The 27,202-nt window shown below is 46.9% G+C and overlaps 2 protein-coding genes across 13 annotated transcripts in view; one reads left to right on the top strand and one right to left on the bottom strand.

The window, feature by feature from the left end:
* The window catches only part of SH3BP5 (SH3 domain binding protein 5), a 48,071-nt gene extending 30,537 nt beyond the window's left edge, over positions 1 to 17,534 (bottom strand). The window contains exons 1-2 of the mRNA XM_082193054.1: positions 17,105 to 17,534; positions 11,888 to 11,950 (exon numbers count right to left, since the gene is read on the bottom strand). Of these exons, the coding sequence (XP_082049180.1) occupies positions 11,888 to 11,950; positions 17,105 to 17,197 (156 nt within the window). The 5' untranslated portion in view covers positions 17,198 to 17,534. The remainder of the gene's footprint in view (positions 1 to 11,887; positions 11,951 to 17,104) is intronic.
* On the top strand, positions 977 to 11,822 carry LOC309515362 (uncharacterized protein). Of its 12 annotated transcripts, none has more exons than XM_082193157.1 (4): positions 978 to 1,304; positions 5,129 to 5,187; positions 10,351 to 10,387; positions 11,419 to 11,822. In XM_082193157.1, the coding sequence occupies exons 1-4, from the start codon at positions 1,293 to 1,295 to the stop codon at positions 11,587 to 11,589; spliced, it is 279 nt and encodes a 92-aa protein (XP_082049283.1). In that variant the 5' UTR covers positions 978 to 1,292; the 3' UTR covers positions 11,590 to 11,822. The 12 variants fall into 12 exon arrangements, 3 of the variants coding, with proteins under 3 accessions (XP_082049283.1, XP_082049281.1, XP_082049282.1); XM_082193155.1 differs by having other exon boundaries at positions 1,019 to 1,304; positions 10,267 to 10,387; XM_082193156.1 differs by having other exon boundaries at positions 1,019 to 1,304; positions 10,267 to 10,387; positions 11,422 to 11,822.
* Positions 17,535 to 27,202: the final 9,668 nt, after the last annotated feature.

Raw genomic sequence — 27,202 nt, forward strand, 5'->3', positions numbered from 1 at the left:
ACCTTGAGGATCACAGCTGTTGAAGTAAATGAGAAAATGTGTGCTGCTTCTGGAGAGCAAATAAAGATCATTGCGACAGTGAAAGCCTTAGGTAAATGTCCAATATGTGCATATAATATCTATCAACTTTTGCTGGCAATGCCAACTAGATTTGAACAGAGGTCAAACCCTCTCATATATATATATATATAAATCAGACATGAATTTCTGTATTCCTCAAAAGAAACAAATGATTTTTGCAGGGTCCTTTTTTTGAATTTTCAGAAATTTCAGAGTGATTCTGGGGCTCTTTTCCCCCTCAGCACTAACTGATAATGTCCTTTCAGCTGTGACCATATTTGTAATATTTGTTTGGGGACTATTAGTTTTGTAACGGGGGAAAAAGACGTTTAAAAAACTGTGTGTATATACACACACACACACACATATCCATTGCAACTTGATAGAGTCACCTTCCCTGGAATGCAATCTAGGCTTATTTGTATATAATTTTTTAATTAATTTTTCTAAATTACATTTCAAAATATTCATTTAAACAACCTTAAATCAATGCCTTCCCTTCTTCTCCTTCAGTGGTTCATTTTGCTTACCCGACATCCCTGCATATTTTACATAAACTAAACCATTCTGTAATCCATTGTTACATCCATCAAAACTTATTTGCATTGTTGAATTTATCTTAATGCTACCAGCATTTTTAAACAAACAGCAATCTAGGTTTAAAGTGTGTCACCTCGGTGCAACGTTTCCTAAACACAGGACAGATTGGGCTGCAACAACCTGCTGTTCCTATGTGCCTATTTAGTGATATTTTATACCATTACAAGGGAATACACGATTGCTGGCCTTGCCCAATATCTCACTAGCTGCCATACCAACTCAACCGCCAAGCAGAATGTTGTTTGTAGCTTTCTCACCACCTCAAGGGGGACGCTCTTGCCCGTGGGGTGGGGTCCTGGCCATCTGCTCCAAAGTCTGGCTGGGATGGCACTGCTGATGTCACAATACTCTTGTGATGTAGTTTACTCTGCAACCAGGCAGAATGACAACAAATGCAAGGTTGCCGCTAGAAACAGGAGTCCGGTGCTTTGTGTCCATCCCTCCCAATATCTAGGGAAATCAGTGCTTGACTACATCATTCTCAAATTCCCCATTCACTCCACCCAAAGTTTTGCCTGGCACAGGAAGGTGCTGGCTGCATGATTCACTGGGGAGCAGGAAGCCCAGTTGTGTCAGTATGGTAAGAATGACTGGGCTGTTCATGACATGATCTAAATACGCTGCACCACTGCATGGCACAAATGGTGAGGTTATAATAGTTATATACTTTGTACTTACTATCTAGCTATCTATCTAATTAGGATGTGGGTGGTGCTGTGGCCTAAACCACTGAGCCTCTTGGGCTTGCCGATCAGAAGGTCAGCGGTTCGAATCCCCGCTATGGGATGAGTTCCCGTTGCTCTGTCCCAGCTCCTGTCAACCTAGCAGTTCGAAAGCACACTGGTGCAAGTAGATAAATAGGTACCACTGTGGCGGGAAGGTAAACGGCGTTTCTGTGCGCCCTGGCTTCCGTCACGGTGTCCCGTTGCGCCGGAAGCAGTTTAGCCATGCTGGCCACATGACCCAGAAAGCTGTCTGTGGACAAACGTCGGCCTGAAAGTGAGGTGAGCGCCACAACCCCATAGTTGCCTTAGACTGGACTTAACCCTCCGGGGGTCCTTTACCTTTTACTATGTATTTGTTAGCAACATCTTTCCATAATCTGTGCTATAAATACCAGAAAAGAAGTTCTGACTGACACAGGTGGCAAAGTAGGGGACCCCAGAAATCTCTCTCCAATGGCATCGTCCACTAAGCAGCATGGAGCTGTGGTCTATCTAACTCCAGCTTTGAAGAGTAACCATTTCTTTTGAGGGATAGCTCAGTCAACAGAGCATGTAGACTCTTGATCTCAGGGTTGTGGGTTCGAGCCCCACATTGGGCAAAAGATTCCTGCATTTCAGGGGGTTGGAATAGATTATCCTTGTGGTTCTTTCCAACTCTACAATTCCTTGCAAGGATTAACACACACACAAACAGTCTAACATCCCAACAGCAAGCCAGAAAAGGATGATAATTAGCAACACAAGGTTTCATTTACTGGTGAAGCAAACGTTTTAATTATAACCGACGTCTCTAAAAGCTTATTTCTGACTCTCTTTAAGAACTACGTGCTAGGATGACATCAGCTTTTATAATTGAGCAGCTGCAAAAATAGGACAGGAAAACAAGACAAGAGGACCATAATATGTACTTCCTGGAGCGTTGGTGGCTGGGCATAACCCTACTGTGAGCAGCTTAATCCTATTAAATAAGATGGGGCTTTCTGTGAAATTAAAGACTTGGGTGTATTATAAGCGCTTTCGTTTTTCCAATAATTTCAAGTACTAGTCTGTATTTAATATACATCAATAGACAAGGACAAACAAAACCTGCTCTTGGGGGAGAAAAGGATTTCTGAGCAGCAAAAACCGGCTGATAATTCCGTCCCCAGTATACCAGGATGACTTCCTCTCATGATCGATGTAACATGCTGTCTCAAGAAAGAGAAATCAGACAGATTTCAAGGCCCTTTTAAACCATGTTGTTGTTGCTGCTTAGTCGTTTAGTCGTGTCCGACTCTTTGTGACCCCATGGACCAGAGCACACCAGGCACTCCTGTCTTCCACTGCCTCCCACAGTTTGGTCAAACTCATGCTGGTAGGTTTAAGAACACTGTCCAACCATCTCATCCTCTGTCTTCCCCTTCTCCTTGTGCCCTCCATCTTTCCCAACATCAGGGTCTTTTCCAGGGAGTCTTCTCTTCTCATGAGGTGGCCAAAGTATTGGAGCCTCAGCTTCATGATCTGCCCTTCCAGTGAGCACTCAGGGCTGAATTCCTTCAGAATGGAGAGGTTTGATCTTCTTGCAGTCCATGGGACTCTCAAGAGTCTCCTCCAGCACCATAATTCAAAAACATCAATTCTTCGGCGATCAGCCTTCTTTATGGTCCAGCTCTCACTTCCATACATCACTACAGGGAAAACCATGACTTTAACTATACGGATCTTTTAAACCATACAGTGATTTAAAGCAGCAGCAACAAAGCAAATGTTACACCCATCCACACACCCCTCCAGATATCCCAAATTTTGAATTCCAGGCCTGAAAGTCAGACAAAGATGATTCTCCTGCCCTTCACAGGATGACAGGTTTTCAGATACACAGCGCTCAATTCTCAGCTCTATGGCAGGCAAGCATGGGAGTGAAATTTATTCTCTTCCCGGGGTTCATATAGCGGAGAAGCTCCATTATCCTCTTGACAACCCACAAGGCAGGGATTGGGATTCTGTTGACAGCCCATTACCCCAGTAGAAAGGAATAAATTGTTGACTGTAATATAAGCCGGCTTTGAAGCTGTGTAGGCTCTAGCTTGCAATTGGCTTTATTAATCCAGCACTAAATGTTTAAATCAGGATGCAGGTGGCGCGGTGGGTTAAACCACAGAGCCTAGGACTTGCCGATCAGAAGGTCGGCGGTTCGAATCCCCGCAACGGGGTGAGCTCCCGTTTCTCGGTCCCTGCTCCTGCCAACCTAGCAGTTCGAAAGCACGAAGTGCAAGTAGATGAATAGGTACCACTCCGGCGGGAAGGTAAACGGCGTTTCCGTGCACTGCTCTGGTTTGCCAGAAGCGGCTTAGTCATCCTGGCCACATGACCCGGAAGCTGTACGCTGGCTCCCTCGGCCAATAAAGCGAGATGAGCGCAGCAACCTCAGAGTCGGTCACGACTGGACCTAATGGTCAGGGGTCCCTTTACTTTAAATGTTTATATAGTCAGAGTAATTCCTGTTTCAAGACGTCAGGTTTTGGGTCTCCCCCCAAAAAAAAACATTAGGAGCCATTCACACAGCCCCTTTCCCAACTGTACAACTGCAAAGGGTAACTTATTCCCAATGTAAGATGAACTGGCAAAGCTCTGCTGACTGGGGCTGATGGGAGTTGTAGTCCAAAACATCTGGAAGGCACCAGATGTGTACATGGACCCCTTTAAGAAGGATAATGGCTTTCTGCAGCCACGCCCTAGTCTATGTTGAGCTTAGAAATGATCACATCAAGTCTGCAAATAAATTCCAACTTCTCATTGGAGTCTCCCTTTGGAATTTTGAGCATCTTCACGTTAGAGACTCTTCAGAGAGTCTGAAAATGCTCTCCCAGGGGCTTTCTCAGAATTACCACTGAGAAATTTGAAATGCCACTGTCTGATATAGATTCTCCAGTGGCGACTGCCCCAGGCACAAAATTGTTCGGGGTGCAATATTTCAACACCCAGTGCTGCCTCAAACAGCTCAGTGTGCCTCTGTCACTGGGCTCCACTGAAAACGGCTGCTGCATGCGAACCAGGAAGTGACCTCTCCAGGCAATGGAATGACTCTTCTTTTCTTATCTCTGCGGCTGCCATCTCCTGGGTGACACGGACACCGTTAGGCAGCTGGATGTGCATTCACACTCTGTCTTTTCCTCTGCATGGCCCCGGGCACTGGCAACCCATGGTACGCCACTGGCAAGACCAGAGAGAACGGGTGGGCTGTGAGCATCTCCTGGGAAGGACACTGCCTCAAACCATGCTGCCAGCCAGTGTGAACAATATTGAACTAGATGGATTCTGCCTAAGGCAGCTCCCTATGTTGCTAACGTTTGTGACGCATTCACACGATTCTCAACTTCTCCAGTGATTTTTCAACAACTTCCCCAATCACAGTGGCAGCTGTTCTAAACCGCGCAAGGGAAGGTCTCAAATTCTGCCTTGCGCTACGCTGCCAAGAACATGAACCGCGGCGGGTGGTTGTTAGGCTACATCTGCCCCACAATTGGAAGAGCTCTGACATACTCTGGCCAAAGCGCCTTATTCATCGGCTCAAAGCTCCAGAGTCATTCTGCCGTCGCTCCCAGCTGCTCTGCTGCAGGCCTCCCAGCGCTTGACCAGCTGTCCCACCTCAATGGGCCATTAAATATTTCCTTCCTTCCTTCATCGCCATTGTGTGCAGCATTCTGTTTTCTTAAAAGTAGAACAAATCATCTAATTCCGTCCCCCTTTCCTTTTGTTTCCAGGCTGGCCCACCTCGCAGCAAATTCCGGTGCAAACTACAAGGTCACGGACGGCGGGACAAGTGAGTGGATCAGCCCAATCGAAAAAATCGAAAAAAGTGGGGATATGTGGTCCTCAGTCAGTTTCGTTTACTGCAGTCAGCTTTAAAAGGATTCCATTATAACTGGTGTGTTGATATGTTAAGAACAGTGAATGGGTGCCGTTGCATTGTGAATGGCAAACAAAGTTGACTGACTATGCCGAAATGGCAAAATTAACTGGAAAGCTCAGAAATCAAGAAGACAAGAACTTAAATAAGGAATGGGGAAAGTTTATAATTTATTTACAAGTCCACTGTTAGCAGGATTTTAACCGCACTTGTAAAGCAATGGAAAGTAGGGAAAATTTAGGATGAAAAATGGTACGCAGTTGTAAATAGTAATCCCGTTAGGACCCAGGGAAGGGATGGAGGGAAGTCAGGAGATTCAGAGTAATCTCGATATTTGGATTCGGAACTAATTTATGTTGCATGTCTATACTTTTTAAAATCAAATGTTAAAAAATTATACGGGGGAGAGAGTCTTGCATTGCAAGGGTTCGGACCAGCAGGCCCTCGTGGTTCCTTCCCACTCAATGATTCTAACCCTGAAGAGGATAATAAAAACTTGGGAGGTCAAACGCATGATACATAGCGTCAACTGAATTGCAGATTACTAAGATATTTATGTGTAAATGCACAATGTGACCCTTCCTATTCCCAATTCAGTATGCATGCATGAGCAAGAATCATTTCCTGCTCTCCCTGCCAAACACACACAGCTTCATTACTAAGTCTTAGTTCTCGGAGATCAGCATTTACAACCAGCGCCCGTGAACTTTATGTTCTCAAGTACAGCAAAGGGATACGTAAATATGGGCCACAGCTCACGTTCAAAGCATCATTAAACGCTTGCCACAAATGAGAACCCTGCGTTGGGTCTGAGCCAGCATCAGGATGGAGTGTGGGCAAGTTAACCCTTTCCCCTCTTTGTGGTCCCAATGACCCTCCCCGAAATAAATTCTTGGAAACGAAAACTTGCACTGGTGCCAATGGAAGTTCGACCTCCCGGGGCTATGGGGTTGGGGTGAGTTCCCAGCCCTGCTTCCCCTTCCAAGCTATGCAAATGTTTAACCACCAGCATCAACTGCTTATGCACAATTCATGTCATGCTATGGAAGTGAGAGCTGGACCATAAAGAAGGCTGATTGCCGAAGAATTGATGCTTTTGAATTCTGGTGCTGGAGGAGACTCTTGAGAGTCCCATGGACTGCAAGAAGATCAAACCTATCAATTATTAAGGAAACCTGCCCTGAGTGCTCACTGGAAGGACAGACCCTGAAGCTGAGGCTCCAATACTTTGGCCACCTCATGTGAAGAGAAGACTCCCTGGAAAAGACCCGGATGTTGGGAAAGATGGAGGGCACAAGGAGAAGGGGATGACAGAGGACAAGAAGGTTGGACAGTGTTCTCGAAGCTACAAACATGAGTCTGACCAAACTGCGGGAGGCAGTGGAAGACAGAAGTGCCTGGCGTGCTCTGGTCCATGGGGTCACGAAGAGCCGGACACGACTAAACGACTAAACAACAACAAGCTTTGCCCTCCGTTTCGAGCTTGCAAATAAGCACTCAAGATACTACCCTGCTGTTTTATTTTTTATTTTTTTTACCAGCCTGCCGGGGCCTGGCAAAAAAGGGGTGGAGGAACCCCCCCCTACCCCATTTCCAACAGGGCTGACTATCAGAGGGGAGATCTTTCATATCAAATAGCCTTCGTGTCCACACATACAAAGCCAGAGCACTGCTGATGTGGCAAAGCAGCGCTCGCCGGTCTTAAAACAGTATTAGCGAAGAGTTCACTTCACAAAGGCTTCAATCATGAGCAGGAACACCAGACAAAGCCGCACATTAAAAACCCCTCGAAGGACCTCCATAATCCTTGGCCGCAGCATTAGCGCTGGGTCTGCACTTTGTGCCAACCGAGTTATGGATTTTAACCAAGCCCAATCAAAGGCTCATTAAGAAGCAATAGATTAATTTATACAAAACCATCAATAGCCCAGTGCCTTTCAATCCATTTGCTCTCTACCTTGCTGAGACCACCGCAGCAACACGCAGCAGGCTTCCAAGTCATCGGAGGAGCAGCGAGCGCTCCAGGGGGCCATAAACAATTGGGCAGAGAGGATACAGGATGCTATTTATCGTCTTACAGAACCGAGGCTGCCAAAGATATTGACTTTGCAGGCTGCTAGCCAAACCTTTGGGGTTTTTTTTAACAGGAGAACATACATGCATCTGCCGCCGATTCTTGGATTTACGTGTCACTGAAATCATTTCCAGCATGTAAATTATTGCCATTATTTATGAAATTTGTATACCGCCCTTAATCCGTAGATCTCGGGGAGATTCACAGCACTGAAATACCAAAACACAAAATATGTAAGAAAAACAAGCAAACCAGTAACTATACTGCCGCGACTGTCGGTTCTGCACAGCCAATGATTTTGATACAGGATCTCAAATCATCCTCAATGTGCAAGCGAGCCGTAGCGCACTGAAAGTGGCATCCAGCACATAGCGGCAGAAGCTCACAACAACTTCACATGCGCTGGGAAGTGCTGGAAGTTGCCAGAGAGTAGCCTATCGCAGGCACTGAGGGATGCAGAAATGAGGAAGGCCTGCACAACTCGCAATTCCCCAGACCTAAAAGGAAATGTCAAACTTGTACTGTGGTCTCCCAAATGCAGGACTGATTTATTACATTTATATATTCCACCTTAGGGATGCGGGTGGCGCTGTGGGTTAAACCACAGAGCCTAGGACTTGCCGACCAGAAGATCGGCGGTTCGAATCCCCATGACGGAGTGAGCTCCCGTTGCTCGGTCCCTGCCCCTGCCAACCTAGCAGTTCGAAAGCACGTCAAAGTGCAAGTAGATAAATAGGTACCACTCTGGCGGGAAGGTAAACTGCGTTTCCGTGCGCTGCTCTGGTTCGCCAGAAGCGGCTTAGTCATGCTGGCCACATGACCCGGAAGCTGTACGCCGGCTCCCTCGGCCAATAAAGCGAGATGAGCGCCGCAACCCCAGAGTCGGCCACGACTGGACCTAATGGTCAGGGGTCCCTTTACCTATATTCCACCTTACTCATAACGGCACTCGTGGTTCTCCTACCCTAGCAACGTTTTATCCTCGCGACCAGAGCTCAAAATTTGCCAGGCGTGTTCTGCAGCTGGCTATCACCCACTTGCAACCAAGTGAAGATGCCAGGATGGTGCCAGATGTCTCCCACCATCTGGAGACGCATTCCTGGGGATCCTCAAAAACGTTCGACTGTTTTCACACTAACCAGCAACACATCCTGTGGAATCCTATCCATTATATTTTATCTGCGCAATCAGAATCAATTTCAGGAACCAAAAAAGTCGTATTGGAAAAAATGTGACTTTCGAGCTACCTGTCCCAAAAACTGCAACAAGTTGTTCTGATTTGGTGACTGCAACCCTGGCTTAAGGAGCTGCGTAGCACCTGGAATATATATCTGAGTTTCTAACATCCCTCGTGACAATCTTTGGAGGTAGGTTAGGCTGAGAGAGAGTGCAACTGTTCAAAGAGCACCCTGAATTTCATGGCTGAGTGGGGATTCGAACCAGTCTCCCTAGCCCAGAACTCTTAACCAGTAGTTGCAGATGTCAAAGCCAGGTTGATCAAGCATGCAGCCTGATGGATCACAATTTGTGCAGACCTAGAATAATGATAAGGGACGTGGCTGGCGCTGTGAATTAACCACAGAGCCTAGGGCTTGCCGATGGTTGGCGGTCCGAATCCCCGCGACGGGATGAGCTCCTGTTGCTCGGTCCCTGCTCCTGCCAACCTAGCAGTTTGAAAGCACATTAAAATGCAAGTAGATAAATAGGTAAGGTAAGGTAAATGGCGTTTCCGTGCGCTGCTCTGGTTCGCCAGAAGCGGCTTAGTCATGCTGGCCACATGACCCAGAAGCTGTACGCCGGCTCCCTCGGCCAATAAAGCGAGATGAGCGCCGCAACCCCAGAGTCAGCCACGACTGGACCGAATGGTCAGGGGTCCCTTTACCTTTACCTTAGAATAACGATGGCTCTGCAAAGATCAGGACGTGGAGAGATTGGTCCACCTCTTCCATATCTCTGGTGCCACAGAAAAGGATGCAAAGGAATGCCTAGCTAAACAAGGTGGTACCTGTGGGTGGCATGGCACCCTTGAGATATTCCCCTGGCACACACAAGGCCTCAGAAGCACCATCACATAGACCCCAAGGACAAGGTGGAGACAGCGGTTACCATTTTCTCCCTTGGAAAGTACGTGGAGCTGAAAGAGGAAGCTGGAAAAGTGCCACTGCTTCCCACTTCCTTTTTCAGCTGAATGTGCTTTTTAAAGCTCAGAGTAATTCTACGGAATCCAACTTTTACCTTGGAAAAAGGGTGAACACTCTGCCTCTTTCAGCCTCTGGGAGAAGGGCTGGTTTGAGGAAGGGAGGAGGGAGGTTTCCCATTGCACCCGCAAACAAAATCCAGCTACGTCCTGGGGCTAAGAAATGTTGGTAACCTGAGTATAAACAGCAGCAAAGCAGTAAAGACATACCTTGTAAGTCGAACGGAATCCGTTCCGGAATTCTGTTCGACTTCCAAGGCGTGGCTTCCAATTGGCTGCAGGAGCCTCACTTCTGCAAGCGTCACAATCACTTCTGGTTTTCGATCGTTCCGGAGCCAAAACATTTGAGTTTACAGGCATTGGGCTTCCGAGGTTCCACTGTACAAAGGATGTATCCTCTAGCTATTCTGCCTTCCCACAAGGGCGCTACTGACCAAATTACTAGCATACATTAAAGGTAAAGGGACCCCTGGCCATTAGGTCCAGTCATGACCGACTCTCACCCCGTTGCGGGGATTCAAACCGCCGACCTTCTGATCGGCAAGTCCTAGGCTCCATGGTTTAACCCACAGCGCCACCCGTGTCCCACACTGGCATACATTAGAGAGGGGCAAATTAGTGCTTTCGTGCAATTCTCATCTGGGACCCACCGCCTCAAAAAAATCCCCCAACATTCATAAATTACAGACAGCCGTGTCCTCAGTTGCCCTTTTGTTTGCGGAGATCAGTGCCAGGAGGACTTATTAAGAGACCTCTTCTCCGAGCTGGCGACATCTGCCCAGAATAGCCTCTTCTCCTTTGCCAGGTCCCTGACTGACAACATTGGTTACCATCGGCTGGAGGTAGAGAGCTAAAGTTTAAAAGGCCAGGCGACAGGAAAGGAGCATTTAAGTAAGCGCTGTGTTGTTTCTTTCAAAATGGCCTAGGGAACAACAAATGCAAGATATCGGACAAACGGGAGCACAGAACAAAAGGGGAAAAGAAAAAAAATCTACATGGTTGCTGCCTCTCTCCACCCCCCAACAAAACAAAATGCTATTACCTGCTTTCCGTCAGCATGCATTTTATTATGTTTTTACTATGCTTTTATCACTGGTGTTCTGTACAGTGGTACTTCGGGTTAAGTACTTAATTCGTTCCGGAGGTCTGTTCTTAACCTGAAACTGTTCTTAACCTGAAGCACCACTTTAGCTAATGGGGCCTCCTGCTGCCGCCGCGCCGCCAGAGCATGATTTCTGTTCTTATCCTGAAACAAAGTTCTTAACCTGAAGCACTATTTCTGGATTAGCGGAGTCTGTAACCTGAAGCGTATGTAACCTGAGGTACCACTGTAATGTGTTTTGAATGTTGTACACTGCCCTGGGATCTTCTGATAATGGGTAGTATGTAAATTGATATTGTTGTTATTGTTGTTTCATATGCAGCACGATACTGAGCATCTCGTGAACATTTATTTCCAAACAGCAGCTGAAGCAAGAAAAATCATTTAAGGCACAGGATGCGGATCCTGTGGTCCTCCAGTTGTTGTTGGACAACACCTCATAGAGTCATAGAATTGCAGAGTAGGAAAGACCACAAGGGTCATCAACTCCAAAGATCCTACAATGCAGGAATCTTTTTGCCCAACGTGGGGCTCAAACCGGAGTGGTACCTATTTATCTACTTGCGCTGGCGTGCTTTCGAACTGCTAGGTAGGCAGGAGCAGGGACCGAGCAACAGGAGCTCACCCCGTTGCGGGGGTTCGAACCGCCAACCTTCTGATCGGCAAGCCCTAGGCTCTGTGGTTTAACCCACAGCACTACCCACATCCCTGTTTTCGATTAAGCTGTATATAAATCTGGCAGAAATAATAAGTCTTTCTTTCATTTTGAAGCAGCATCTCAGGATCCTGCAAACGTTGGTGGAAGCGCTACAGGAGGGAGAGAGAGAGAAGGAGGGAGCCCAACCAAATTCAAAAGCACTGTTTGCATACCTACATGTAGGGATTAATTACCACTTTGATTGCTACACTCCTTATCCCTTGGTGCAGGTATCTCAGGACTAATGAAATTCAAAGCATTGTACAAAGTAATGTCATTCAATTTCAGTGTCTGAGCGAGAGAAGTGTGACCTACTTTCTCTTCGTCTGCTGGCTTAGTCCATGCAGACATTTTATTTTTATTTTGCCGTTTCTCTGGTGTGGGTGTTTTGGTTTTTTCAAGCGGCCAAGACAAAAAATCCAAACAAATACCATTCTCTTTAAAAAACACACACTATAATAACAACCTTAAAAATGTATACGCAAGATCTCCGAGAAGAATGTGTGTTCATACAAAGCAGGAAAGCATTTTAAAAAATGGTACCTCGAGTTCTGTTTCTCTCCGATTGATAGCATCTGTGGATTGATTCAACTTTTCTAGTTCCCCCTGGAAGAAAGCCAAAAAAACAGCACATGTTGAGAAATACGACACCGACAGAGCTGGGATGGACTTGGGTTATTAAGTGTCATCTGGCATTCCGGGGAGAGGGGCCTCAGCTGGAATGTGAAATGGAAACGGAAGGGTGGAAGGTATTTTAACTGCAAGGCCAAAATTTATGGCGCCTGGGCCTCTGTGGTGCGGCGGATTTGGGGACAGGGAAGAGGGAGAGGCTTCGGACACCTTTTGAAGACTGCAACGGAGGGTTACGTTTTCAAAGAGTTATTCTAGTTCAACTCCAAAGCTGTTCCTCTTTATGACTTGCAAGTCATCAATGCAAATCGGGAACTGAACTTCTCCCAGAAGGGCGAGAAAGTGTCTCTAAGGAAGAGCAAACAGTGCTTAGGAAAAGAGACCTAAACCATCGCTTAGCGACAGGCAAGATCCAAATTCGAGAGAATGAAATGGGTCTTCTTCCCCCATGTTTAAGATTCCAGGTATCCATTCCTTCCCGCCTTTTCCTTTCTTCCAACCCTGCTAAAATTAAGAACTAAAGTACTTAATTACAGTCATACCTCGGGTTACAGACGCTTCAGGTTGCGCGTTTTTGGGTTGCGCACCGCGCCAAACCCGGAAGTACCGGAACGGGCTACTTCCGGGTTTTGGTGCGTGTGCATGTGCAGAAGCACTAAAACGCGCTTTGCGCATGCGCAGAAACGCCGAATCACGCCCCGCGCATGCGCAGACAGGCGCTGCGGGTTGTGAACGTGCCTCCCGCACGGATCACGTTCTCAACCCGAGCGTCCACTGTTCATGTTTATCCCACTCCTTCTCCACAGAGCTCGGAGTGGCATACATGATTCTCCCTCCCCCCCCCAAAAAAAAATATCATTTTATTATCCTTACAACAACCCTGTGAGGTTGCCAAGACTTCAGAGTGCATGCCTGGCCCAAGGTTCACGGCTGTGTGGAGATTTGAACCCGGGTCACTCCAGTAGGTCCAATATTTTGACCCAGGAATACTTAGTATTTATATGGGCTCTTAACAACAGTCCCCTGCTTCACATACATTTGAGACAGTAGTCCTGACAAATGAGCTGCCAGATAAGACAGCAGTCTTTTTGTTTCTTTCGAAAGATTTTCAAGGATAATAATAGTACATAATACATATAATGTCTGTGCTTTCAATTGGTACATGGTACAGGTGGGAGACACTGCTGTCAAAGGCCTTGTGGGGAGAGATGGGGGGAAGGAAGAGGGGATAATCAGTGGTAGAAACTAGGATAGAAAAGGTTATGTACGGTCCTACTTTGGAGTCGGGCAGGGAGACATTTCCCCCCCTGTGCTCTCAGCGCCAGCCATTTTATTATTGAGTCTCAGACGCCATACATGGCGGCAAGCAGGGTGGATAAAAATCAATTATTCTTTTTTGGGAAAAAAAAATTAAAAATCAGATTTTTTAAAATATAAATTTGATTTTTTTTAATTTAAATTTGATTTTTTAAAAAAATTTAAATTGGATTTTTAAAATAAAATGCTTTTGGGGGGAAATCTTTCTAAAGATAGTTTTCTATTTAAGTTACATTATAGTCCAAAGGCTATTATCAGGAAATAAGGATTTAAGTTTTTCATGTGTGCTAAAACTCACTCTAATGTTGTTGATTTTTTTTAAAAAAAAACAAATTTGTTCAACCACATCAGTTAATAAACATGGATACACATGCTATGTTATTGTTTCAGCTAAATAAATTCTTTAAATTGTTATTAAGGAAAAAATTATTTTTCTCCTTCCAATAAAGTACAGCAGAAAAGTTGTCCAAATATAAACAGTTAAACTATTAAACAGCACAATAATTTCATAATTATCGGTCTATATGTATTTCTAATAGTACTACCCAATCCACAGTTTTTGATATAACTGTAAAAACTACTTTGGAAATTTATTATTCCAAAAATGAAACCTTCATCTGGTTGTAAATATTAAGATTATGCCAGCATGAATAAGTCTTTCTGCAAAAAAAAATAATGATTTAAATCAAGTCTTACTGACTAGCGATTTAAATCATGATTTCAATCAATTTGATTTAAATCAAATCCATCCTGGCGACAAGACTTCTCAAAGCACTCCCATTCTCTCAATCCCCGGTCGTGAAATGCGCCTAGCGCCTGGCTAATTTCAAACGCTGGGGATAAGGGTCTTTCATTCTTTTGCATAACGTATGTGCAGAGTTTTTGTGTGATATGTTCTTTATGTGTTTGTTTCTGTTGGCGGCAGACGAGCCCAGAGCATGTTTGGTCCTCATTTTGCAGACAGCTCACCTCCTGACATTTGAGCCGGGAGACGTCTGAGCCAGGGACTTTCTGCCTCACGTATCAGCTTAACAACATGACATTTCAAACATCTGGCAGCATCTCTCTGATTGTCGGTATGCATGCATGGGAAAGGCACAAAGGCCATTTTAAACACGCTTCGATCGGGTTTTGAGCTCAACTGGTGGCTATGTAGGAATGAAGACGGACAGCTGCTCATGTTACCTGTTTAGCTAAAAACCCTTTCTGACTCTCCACCCATCATTTCCCCCCCCCCCAACTGATTTGTTGACACAGAGGAATTTTTAGAACTTTTTCATGTGTTAAAAATGGATGGAAATATCTCTTTGGTCCCTCCTGGCAGAGACGATGCTGCTCAGCTGCTCCTCTCTCCTGACAGGGACATCTGCAGAACCTGTCACAGGAGAGGGAGGGAAAGAAAACAGTTTCTCTGCTGGGATAGCTCAGTTGGTAGCGCACAAGACTTTTAAGCTCAGGGTCGTGGGTTCAAACCCCACCTTGGATGAAAAACTCCTGCGTTGCAGGGAATAAGACTAGATGACCTGTGTGGTCCCTTTCCAACTCTATAATTTTATGATGCTATGACCCCATTCACCCCTGCAAAAACAACCGACAAGAGGAAGCAATTGTCGTTTTCATGGGCATAGGGTTTTTTCTTGTCTCTACGGACAAAACACCAAAACAGTACACATAGTAGTACAGTGGTACCTCTGGTTACGTACTTAATTCATTCCGGAGGTCCGTTCTTAACCTGAAACTTCTTAACCTGAAGCACAACTTTAGCTAATGGGGCCTCCTGCTGCTACCGCGCCGCTGGAGCATGATTTCTGTTCTCATCCTGAAACAAAGTTCTTAACCCAAGGTATTATTTCTGGGTTAGCGGAGTCTGTAACCTGAAGCGTATGTAACCTGAAGTGTATGTAACCTGATGTATCACTGTATCTTAATTTGGAGAAGGAGAAAGCCTAACAAGGAAATTGACAGGGATGTTATATATTTATAATTTTAGCCATAGGCCACTTTCACACCTGAAGCCTTTCAAAGCAGCTTGCTTCTTGGATGAGATGGGGCAAGGAACTGTCTTTTCCTGTACTTCAGGTGTGGGGGGCATTTATAGCAGGGGACGCTATTTGTGAACCGGCAGAGAGGAGAGGAGCAGTCACTGAAACTGAGAGCAGGATCTTCGTCAAAGCACTAATGCACTTCTGGTTGTAACCAGTTATCTCAGCGTCTAACGCTTAGCTGAAGCTAGTGTCCAAGCAAGATTGCACATTTGATTGACCCTGGTAAAAGAGAGACAATTGGAGCTCGTGGTATGCGAACAAAGTTGCAGTTGGTCAATTCTGTTGCCAATATCGGCCAGGAATGTGGTCAATGGTTTTAAAACTATAGGGAGCCAGTGTGGTGTGATGGTTATAGAGTGTTGGACTAGGTCCTGAGAGAGTGGGATTCAAATCCGTACACAGCCATGAAGCTCTTTGCCTGGTCTAACTCACAGGGTTGCTGTGTGGATGAAATGGGGAGGAGAACCATTTACATCACTTTGAGATCCTTCGAAGATAAAGATGGTACATAAATAAACAAGAACAAACCACCTCCATCGTTCTGCCCAGACACTGAGGTCCAGCGGCGAGGGCCTTCTGGCGGTTCCCTCACTGCGAGAAGTGAGGTTACAGGGAACCAGGCAGAGGGCCTTCTCGGTGGTGGCACCCGCCCTGTGGAACGCCTTCCCACCAGATGTCAAAGAGAAAAACAACTACCAGACTTTTAGAAGGCATCTGAAGGCAGCCCTGTTTAGGGAAGCTTTTAATGTTTAATAGGTTATTGTATTTTAGTGTTTTGTTGGAAGCCGCCCAGAGTGGCTGGGGAAACCCAGCCAGATGAGCGGGGTATAAATAATAAATTATTATTAATATAACAACAACATGGGGGGGCGCAAGGCTTAGTCCAGTAGCACAGTATCCGCTTGGCATTCAGAAGGCTCCTGGTTCAAAATCTGGCATCTCCTCTTAGGGCTGAACCCCGGACAGTGGCTGCCAGACAGTGTAGGAATACTGAGCCACTATAAGGTAGCGCTCTCTTCTCCCCCCGCCTTTCTCTCTTGCAAGACGCCACCACGACCTTCAAAAGCGCTCTAGCGCAACCTGCTCCGGCCTGTGGCATCCCTGGGCGAGAGCCCCTCTCCACCCTCATCCCTTCCTCTCCAGCGCTCGCCCGGAGCCAGATCGCTTGCCTTTGGCACGGCATCCTAAAAAAACAAACCCAAACCCCAAGGAGCCTGACCCTCTGACAACGACCGGAGAGAGAGAGAGAGACCGCCACCAGAACAGGGTGTGGGTTTTTCTCGCCGCTTGCACGTCGCCGCTGCTGCTTTTTAGAAAGGGAGAAGAGGGAAGGCGGCGAGGAGAGGCGGATTCTCTTTCGCCAAAAGCACCCTTTGCACAATTGCGAAGGAGAGATCGGCGGACCCCCTTGGCTTTGCCGCCTGCAGAAGGACCTTGGCAGAAATCTAATGAAGCACCCAAGGGTGGGGGGGAGCGCATGGCGGCAGGCAACGCCCCCTCCCCCTTTTTCAGGATTTTACACGCGGATTGTTTGGGGGGAGAGGGGAGAGGAGAATCGGCCGGAGAGGCGCAAGCGAGCGCCACGCACGCACACTTTCCCAATAAAAGGCGCCCGGCCCTGCAACCTCTCCAAAATGCGCACGCCGATTTCGCCCCCGCCGATGCGCCCACCATGTGCGCTCCCCGCGAAGGGGCGTGAGTGAGCCGTGGGGGGGGGGAGCTAAATCGGATCCCCAAGAAAGCGATCCCGAACCTGCGCCTCTATTACCTGGATCCTGGGATCCACTTCTTCCTCTTCTTCCGGCTGCTGCGGGAGCTGCTCGGCGTCCTCCGCCTTGGTCCTCCGGGTTGCAGGATCCATGTTGTTGGCGGCGACGTGGGTGGGTGGGTGGGAGAGCCTTCTGTGCCCAAGGAGGGAGGATCTGGCTGATCCTTCTGAGCTGCAGCTGTTGTGGCTTTCTTTTTCCTTCCCTGCTGAGGATCTTCGGTATCCTCCGGAGGAAGGAAAAGGGGAGTTTGCAGCAGCAGCAGCCGCCCCCCTCGCCGCCTCGCTTTGCGCGCCTCGCTCGTCGCCAGCCGCCGCTCCGTTAGGCGGAGAGGAAAGGAAACGCGCCTCGCCCCCTGGCTTGCAGCATCAGCGGCTGCCGTCGCCAAGCGGCGCTCGCTGACACCCAAGCATGGTCCGCCTCCTTCCGACGCTGCTAAATCAGAGGCCCTGCTTTTTTAAAAAAGGAATCCACCATCCACTTTGCAGTCTCCCTCCCAGCTCAGCAGTTCCTCCCCTTCTGTTATATTAAAAGGAAATAGGAACAGGTGTGGTGGTGGGGTTTGAAAATAGGTCAAGCTTCACGGTCCTTGCTGCTTTTATGTTCCTGGGATATTTGGTGTGTGTGTGTGTGTGATGTAATTTGCAGCAATCTACTAAGGAGATAAAGGCACGCACCTTAAACACCCGGTTATGGTGGATTTATTTCCAGGCAGAAGCACATCCACGACAATGGGGATGCAACGCAAGTGGGAGACTTCCTGCAAGTGTCGCTTGCACCCCAACACCTAGCTGTTGTGAATTTCCCCATGAATGTCACCTTCGTTTCCCAATGCTCTTGCGTCGCGCGCTGAAAAGTGTCACCAGGAATTTGCACGACGTCGTGTTGCCAAGGGACGCCCGCATTCTGTTAGCACCCTGCCATAAGGGCTGGAGCCATCATTCTGTTCTCACGGAGGCCGACTAGATGTTTCTGGGATGCCCGAAAGCAGGACCGCAGGGCCACAACTCTCACCGTCCTGAGATTCCCAGCAACTCCAAGACAGTAACACTCCCTATGGTGGAAATACCACAGAGCCATTACGTTTAGGAGCCGTTGATAGCCTCACCCTTCTTGAATTTCTCTAATCCATTTTTTAAAGCCATACACATTCATGGATCCCAGTCACTAGGGAACTATTTTCACGTTTTCCCCCCTCAATAAAAAACAACGAAGAGCCTTAGAGCCTTGTGGCACCTTGAAGACTATTTTTTTTAATGGCGCATAAGCTTTAGTGACCTCAGATATGCAGATGACACAACCTTGGTGGCAGAAAGTGAGGAGGAATTAAAAAACCTTTTAATGAGGGTGAAAGAGGAGAGCGCAAAATATGATCTGAAGCTCAACATCAAAAAAACGAAGATCATGGCCACTGGGTCTATCACCTGGCAAATAGAAGGGGAAGAAATGGAGGCGGTGAGAGATTTTACTTTCTTGGGCTCCGTGATCACTGCAGATGGTGACAGCAGTCATGAAATTAAAAGACGCCTGCTTCTTGGGAGAAAAGCAATGACAAACCTAGACAGCATCTTAAAAAGCAGAGACATCACCTTGCCAACAAAGGTCCCTATAGTTCAGTGTTTCCCAACCGGTGTTCCGCGGCACACTACTGTGCCGTGAGACATTGGCTGGTGTGCCGTGGGAGGGAGGCGGGCGAGTCGGGCGGTGAGAGGCGGCGGCGGCGAGGATCCGCGTCGAGCCGGGGGCGGCTCCGCGGTGCTGGTGCCGAGTGGCGGGGCAGCGCGTGCAAAAGGGAGGAGCGCGAGACAGCGGAGGAGGAGGAGGCCGGCATGTCCGGGCAGCAGCAGCAACAACAGCAGCAGCAACTCCCGGCGACGGCTCCTCAAGCCCCGCCGCCGCCCCCTCCTCCGCCCGCTATCGCCGCCACCACCACAACAGCCGCCGCCTCAGTTGCCGCCGTCCCTCAGTCCCTCACTCTGCTGCCTCCTCCCACCCCCAAAGCTTGGAGGTTCCCCGGCAAGGGGGAGGGAAAAAACTTTCACTTCCGTGCGTCCCTCCCGGCGTGACGCTGCGCGCTGACGTCACGGGGCGGGGCTTTCATGGTGGTGTGCCGCGAGATTTTTTTTCAGTAAACAGGTGTGCCATTGCCCAAAAAAGTTTGGGAAACACTGCGTTAAAGCTATGATTTTCCCAGTAGTGATGTATAGCAGTGAGAGCTGGACCATAAAAAAGACTGATCGCCGAAGAATTGATGCTTTTGAATTCTGGTGCTGGAGGAGACTCTTGAGAGTCCCATGGGCTGCAAGAAGAACAAACCTATCCATTCTGAAGGAAATCAGCCCTGAGTGCTCACTGGAAGGACAGATCCTGAAGCTGAGGCAGTCAACCAAGTTTGTGAAGCTTGTGCTTTTGCTAATAAAGCGTTAACTCTGAACTGTGCGATTACCGACCAGCACACTTCTGTGACACAGCACCGCCCAGGCGGGCAATTGTCAAGGATGTTGGGGTTGTGGTCCAGCAATGTTTGGGAAGGCCACAGGTTCCCCCTGCCTGTACCATGGGGGAGAAATATGCTGCGGGTTAAATCAATGGTGCTGCTTCTTAAACGCAAGCAGCGTTTCAATGCAAGCTACTAAATGCCAAAAGTTTGGATTCACATTTCAGTGCATGACTGCTGGGAAGTTTTGAATGAAGAGTGGGAACATCGTGACCAGTTCAGAGCGTGTTGAATCAGTGATCTGAAGGTCAGGCCAACGTACTGCCAAACTGCCTATTTGGCTTACTCAGGGACACAGGTGTCTTCCCTGCCTTAGACAAACCCATATTCAGTTCAGGCTGGCTGGACAGGATACATTGCAGGAAATTTCACTGTGTTTCCATCCGCTGGGCACTGCAGCTGACAGGATGACTTCTAAACACCTCATCATCTTACATTTAAAGCACACAGCTTCTTGCCAAAGAATCCCGGGAACTGTCCTTCGTTAAGGGGGGCTGGGAACTGTAGCGCCGTACAGGGCAAACTACAGCTCCCGGGATTCTTTTGGGGAAAGTGGTGTGCTTTTGCTGCATGTACAGTTGTACTTTGGAAGTCGAACGGAATCTCTTTGACTTTCAAAACGTTTGAAAACCAAATCGCGGCTTCTGATTGGAAGCCACAGAAGGCCTGTTAGACGTTCAGCTTCCAAAAATAGTTCGCAAGCCAGAACACTCATTTCCAAGTTTGCGGTGTTCGGGAAACAAAATGTTCAAGAACTAAGCTGTTTGAAAACCAAGGTATGACTGTAGGAAATTATTATTATTATTATTATTATTATTATTATTATTATTATTAATATCCTGCCCATCTGGCTTGGTTTCCTCAGCCACTCTGTGGGGCTCCCATATAATATTATTATTAATAATAATAAAAGTGATAAAATATCAAACATTAAAAACTTCCCCAAAGAAGGGCTGCCTTCAGATGTCTTCTAAAAGTCAAATAGTTGTTTATGTCTTTGATATCTGATGGGAGGGTGTTCCACAGGGAGGGCGCCACTACCGAGAAGGCCCTCTGCCTGGTTCCCTGTAACCTCACCTTTTTGCAGTGAGGGAACTTAGTGCTGGACCTCAGTGTCCGGGCAGAACGATGAGAGTGGAGATGTTCCTTCAGGTATACTGGACTGAGACCGTTTAGGGCTTTACACTTCAGCACCAACACTTTGAATTGTGCTCGGAAACGTACTGGGAGCCAATGTAGGTCTTTCAGGACCGGTGTTATGTGGTTACTGAATAGGACTGATTGTCAGCTGTTGAACTGGGCTGACCTCGGTCTCTGTCCCTTTAATCATCCTCTCCCCGCACCCTGCAATAAGCGGAACAGTCTCTGCTTAGCTCCTTGCACTGAGAAGTGGCAGCCTCACCATCAGAGCAGGACTTGGAGGCAGAGATCTAGGGACCCACTCAGCAGAACGGCTGACAGCCAAACACCACAGGCTGAAAGACCACCAAGTCCAGAGTCTAAAAGGACCCAAGCAATTTCTACATATCAAACCTCTGATCAGAAAATGGGAGCCAGCAAAGCCAGGCTTTTGTTGCTGCTGCTGCTGCTGCTTCCTTCCTCTCTCTCTCTCTCTCTCTCTCCACTTGGTAATAATCTTGTGGTTTATTATCTTCCTCTTTCTTTGCTCATCCTAACCCTGAGCTTCCAGAAAGGCCCACAGCAGAACTCTCTCCCTTTGCAGACAAGCTGCAGATGTGCACACAGCCGATTGTGAAGTCACAAGCTGCCCCAGAATGATGGTGGCTTCGGGTGCTAGGAAACAGCTGGATGGCTTCAGGGTGGCAGAAGCAGCGTGTGTGCAAGAAGCGCCTCCGCCGACCTTGGCAACTCCGTCAAGGGCAAGCCTGGGCGCTGGAGGAGCAGCTGCTGGAGCTGCTTTGTGCGTTTCAGTCGCCGCAGCTCAGTCCGAGAGCGAAAGGCTCTGCCTGGGTGGTGGTGGTTTTCAAAGGCCCCTCAATGCACCCAGCATGTGTAAGAATAAACCCCGTTAGCCGGTGTGCCATTAATAGGCAGCAACGCAGTGAGCTAACCTTGATATGTCGCCACCGGCTCCCTCCTTAAATTGGCATTTAAATCCCACAGAGAGAGGAAAGCCAACAGTTAACGTCTGATCAGCGTTAGCTCTGAATTGAGTAACTAGGGTTGTTGCAGACGGGGATGAGAGCAGCAATAAGTCCTTTTTTCTGGGGGGACGCATACCCCTAAAACATTTAGTGAATATTTGTACTTTTGTCCATTTGCTGTATTTATTTTCCCTGATTTGAACTATAAAAATGTGATTTTCTGGAGTCAAAATGAGAGTACCCCTAAACGTTTTTAAAGAAAAAAAGCACTGGCAGCAATAAGCAAAATCTAATATGTGCCTATAGCAGTGTTAGAAATTAGCCAGGCGCATTTTGCACCTAGCTATTGGCCACTGGCAACCAAGTGAAGATGCCTGGGAGCCAGGATGGGGCCAGACATCTCCACCATCTGGAGGTCCCTGCCTGGGAGCTAGACTGTTTTCACGCACTATTACCATGCCCTGTAGAATTCGATCAGTTATATTTTATCTGCACAATCGGAATGAATTTCGGGAACCAAAATGCTTTTTTCTGTGCAGCCTTAATTGTTGCAACTTGGCCACAATCATGTTATTTTTTTCATAAATATAAAACATCCATTTCATACAGAGAACAGTTATAACAGCAGGCGAAAATTCTTTTTCTTAATGCTGACATGGACCATTCATAGAGGAAGAATATTCTTCAAAACTCTGAGCCGTTCCATCAAAATTCAGCATTCCGTGCCCACTGAACACAGCCCTCATGGGGCTGTTTCTGGGTTCTCCCCTTTAGAGCTCCTCCATCTATTTCTGTACTTCTGCAAATCATGGGTTTCCCCCCTGCCTACTAATACCTTCCTCGTGCGTATGTGTGTGTGTGGTGCTGTTTTGACTACATAGGGACACTGCTAGGGCTGGATCACAAGGGCACAGGTTGGTGGACTCACAGGCCCTGAGCCCCACTAAATGACAGGGCCAAGATGGCTGGAAATCCCCGCAAGAGCAGTGCTGCCATAGGAGCAGGGTGAAGATCCAAACAGTAAGGTAAAGGTAAAGGGACCCCTGACCATTAGGTCCAGTTGTGGCCGACTCTGGGGTTGCGGCTCTCATCTCGCTTTACTGGCCGAGAGAGCCGGCGTACAACTTCCAGGTCATGTGGGCAGCATGACTATATAAAATTATTATTATTATTATTACTACTACTACTATTATGACAGGACATGTTTTTCGGGCATGGGAGTGCGAGCATTTTGCCCAGGGGACCAGGCAAGCATTGTAACACCTCTGCCTAAGGATCTACATTTGGAGGATTAGTTTGCTACTTATATATAGGAATATCTGGATGGAAAACTCCTCTGTCACATGCACAGAAAGCAAGAAGGCTTCAGAATTGTGAAATGCAGACCCTCCAAGTGTCCCTGTTTTCCAGGGACACTCCCAGATTTACATAAACCGCCCTGGTTTCTGATTTGATCCCAGAATGTCCTGCTTTTCCTTAGGACATCCCTATTTTCATCTGAGAAAGCTTGAAGGCTTCCGGCTTTGCTTAACACCACATGACACCAGAAGCACGCTGAAAACTGCTGCATCCAGTGTTTAACTTCTTCAGCACATTCCAAAACAATGTCGCTGTAGCTTATCTTTGCCCAGTAAGCCATTGACAGGCAGAACCGAAAACAAGGGATCATATACACTATCCTCCTCCCCCTGCCCCGATAACAGGCTTCCCCGATAAAGCAGCTAAAGATTGCAAACAATGGAGACCGGTGGAAAAGTAAACAAGACTGCAGCCTTTGGGACAAAATACCGCTGAACTAGGTGGTGGAGTTTAGTTCCAAATACAAACCTAAAAAGCAGAGGTTGCCAACACACTGCTATATATTGCTGGACTCCAATATCCATCATCCCAACCACTGGCCATATTGGTTGGTGCAGATGGAAACTGTACTCCCAATAACATTTGTAGCCATAACACCAGCTACTCTCAACCTACGGGACTGGGAGGTCTTTTCTCCATAGTCCAATGTAAGCAAACTGTAGAAAATAGCTGTTCCATTTGACTTGGGTTGGGCAGTACAGTCGTACCTCGGAAGTCAAACACCTTGCGATTCAAATGTTTCAGCTCCTGGACGCCACCAACCCCGAAGTTTGCAAACGTTCTTTGGAACCCGAACGTCTGACGGGGCTTCTGCGGCTTCCAATTGGCTGCAGGAGCTTCCTGCAGCCAATCAGAAGCTCCGCCTTGGAAGCCAATGAGAAGCCTCGCCTTGGTTTCCAAACCTTTTGGAAGTTGAACCGACTTCTGGAACAGATTCCATTTGACTTTCGAGGTACCACTGTAATCAGAAATAAGGAAATGTTGTACTAGGGACAGATTTGCCTGTAGAGTTGGGATGAGGACTTGCAGTTGCGTGTGGCCCTTGTCCCAATTTTATGCGGCCCTCAATGTCATCTGGCTCTCAGCATATACTGGACCACGCTTGAGTTCTGGACTGACCCTCTGAGAATTGCTTCCTTGTTCACTATGTGTTTGCACGCACATGTGAGAGAATGGGTGGGATGGCGCAGGCTGCAAATTCTGCCTGCTGTCAGCTGCACTAAACAAACCTTTTATAGGGGAAAAAATCCCTAACCCTTGCTGGGAGATACAGGTGACAGCTTCATGGGCAGGAAAAAGGGGAGGGGGGTTGTTGGCATGTGGAAACCAAAGTGGTAATGTGCATCGGTCAAAGGCAGGCACAGGCAAACTCAGCCCTCCAAATATTTTGGGACTACAACTCCCATCATCCCTAGCTAACAGGACCAGTGGTCAGGGATGATGGGAATTGTAGTCTCAAAACATCTGGAGGGCCGAGTTTGCCTATGCCTGGTCAAAGGCATCCCCATTCCACCCTTCTGGTATGAACAGTATCCTGCAAATGGCGACTCAAAACGCAGTGGGAGGGAATGATCTCACTGTGTTTTAAGCAGCTAATGTGCACATCGTTGAAATTGACATGCGTGTTCATTTCAAGTTTCCAACGAGTAGGATGGGAATGACTTCAGGGCTAGGCATCTGAGTCCCAATAAGATCAGAAAAACTACTGGAGATGCTGGAAATGTAAAGAAAAAGAAGGTACCTTCTACCATATGTGGTGTATGTGTAAAGTAATAAAAGCCTTCTAGGAAATGATATATAACAAATTGAAAAAAATGTTTAAAATAATTTTTGTTAAAAAAACAAGTTTTTTATTAGGAATTGTAGGTACCGATATTCCAAAGGATCAGAGAAGACTTTTTACGTATGCGACAGTAGCCGCACGGATGCTACTAGCCCAGAGATGGAAAGAAGACAAAGTCCCTACCAGAGAGAAAAAGCAAACTAAGCTGTTGGAGTACGCCGAAATGCCAAAACTGACCGGAAAGTTCAGAAACCAAGACGACCAAAACTTCAATAAAGAATGGGGGAGAAATATAATTTATTTATTTAAGAGACTACTGTAAGCAGATGAAAACATTGGCAGGATTGCAATAGCACTTGCAAGGTCGCAAATATTATGGACAAAATGGAGAGAGATAAAATATGGGCTATGAAATATTATGCAGTTGAAAAGGATAACAATAGGATCCATGGAGAGAAGTCCAGAGATTCAGAGAAATGTCTAAATATGGATATGTAATTGGTATTGTTATAATTCTATATCTGTAAAATCAATTAAGAATTTTTTTAAAAAAAATTAAAGAAATAAAAACGACTGGGGGGAGGGGGGAAAGGTGTCAACCTCTCTGCTTTTTCCCCATGAGACAGCACTTTCCATAGCAGAAAAACAAAACATATAAAGCAATTCTGGTTCCAAGGTTTGTTTCCCTCTGACATTCAGCTGCCAGTAACTATTCCGGTGTTTGTTAAAGATAAGCGAATGGGGAACCTTCCTTGTTTAATTTTGTTTAAACGTTAATGGCCTGTTTAAAAATGCTGTGTAGCTGAGAGTTACACATTCCCTTTCTCCAACACTTCAGTCAATTTTTAAAAAATAGTTCTTAGATCTCTCTAACAGAAAACTGAAATGCTTGCAGTGGCTAGCACCTCCGTTTGCTATGCTGTCAAAAGGACAGCACTAAGGAACAAAAGGGACGTGGCTGGCGCTGTGGGTTAAACCCGCAAATCAACCTAGTGGTTTGAAAGCACGTCAAAGTGCAAGTAGATAAATAGGTACCGCTCCGGCGGGAAGGTAAACGGCGTTTCTGTGCGCTGCTTTGGTTTGCCTGAAGCGGCTTAGTCATGCTGGCCACATGACCTGGAAGCTGTACGCCGGCTCCCTCGGCCAATAAAGTGAGATGAGCACCGCAACACCAGAGTCGGCCACGACTGGACCTAATGGTCAGGGGTCCCTTTACCTTTTAAGGAACAAAAAGTTTAGAGAAGTACAAAACTTTGGGGTGATATAAGGGGACAAGCTCCCCCCAAAACACAGCCTGATGAGGAATGAGCAGGCCTATTGAATGTTAAGTATCTCTAGGGGAAAGGGAGAGGAATAGAAGAAGGCAGCTTTGTAAAAGGTTGTGGCTGGGAGCCCCAGGAATATGCCATACTGCAGCATTTTGTTGTAGGTTCCACTTATATTTTCTATGTCCTATACAGCTAGTTGCACTCAGGCAAGGTCAGTGGTGCTTATTCTGAAGGAGTGTGTCTGGGGTTTTGGTTTAAGATGGTTCAATTTCTTTGAATCCGATATCACTGGACCCTTTATGACATAGCAGGAGTTCCACACAGTTGTTGTTGTTTAGTCGTTTAGTCGTGTCTGACTCTTCGTGACCCCATGGACCAGAGCACGCCAGGATTCCACTGCCTCCTGCAGTTTGGTCAAACTCATGCTGGTAGCTTCCAGAACAGTATCCAACCGTCTCGTCCTCTGTCGTCCCCTTCTCCTTGTGCCCTCCATCTTTCCCAACATCAGGGTCTTTTCCAGGGAGTCTTCTCTTCTCATGAGGTGGCCAAAGTATTGGAGCCTCAGCTTCACGATCTGGCCTTCCAGTGAGCACTCAGGGCTGATTTCTTAAGAATGGAGAGGTTTGATCTTCTTTGCAGTCCATGGGACTCTCAAGAGTCTCCTCCAACACCATAATGCAAAAGCATCAATTCTTCGGAGATCAGCCTTCTTTATGGTCCAGCTCTCACTTCTGTACATCACTACTGGGAAAACCATAGCTTTAACTATACGGACCTTTGTTGGCAAGTTGATGTCTCTGCTTTTTAACAGTTATATCCCCATAAAGCTAAGCAGACAGTTATATCCCCATAAAGCTAAGGGAAAGAGAGAGGTGGGAAGGATCAAATTCAATTATTTCACAAAACACTCTGCCAATGCTATTTCAAGAGATCAACTATAATTGTGCCACAATGGAAGTTTGACAAATGAGGTTTAGGTTGGTATGTGCTTAAATACATCTAAAATTAAACTTATGCACCAGTTAGTCAGAATATAGAATTGCTTTCTTTTCTGCATGCTCTCCTGCAATCCCCCTGCATGCTCCGGT

Source organism: Podarcis vaucheri (assembly GCF_965113315.1).
Source record: "Podarcis vaucheri genome assembly, chromosome: 12".
NCBI classification, from domain to species: Eukaryota; Metazoa; Chordata; class Lepidosauria; order Squamata; family Lacertidae; genus Podarcis; species Podarcis vaucheri.

Excerpts from the sequence above, each read along its gene's own strand:
- LOC309515362 (XM_082193155.1), top strand. Across the intron at positions 5,188-10,266 it reads GGTCACGGACGGCGGGACAA|AGATCAGTGCCAGGAGGACT; the intron begins GTGAGTGGATCA and ends TTTTGTTTGCGG. Across the intron at positions 10,388-11,418 it reads TTGGTTACCATCGGCTGGAG|CAGCATCTCAGGATCCTGCA; the intron begins GTAGAGAGCTAA and ends TTCATTTTGAAG.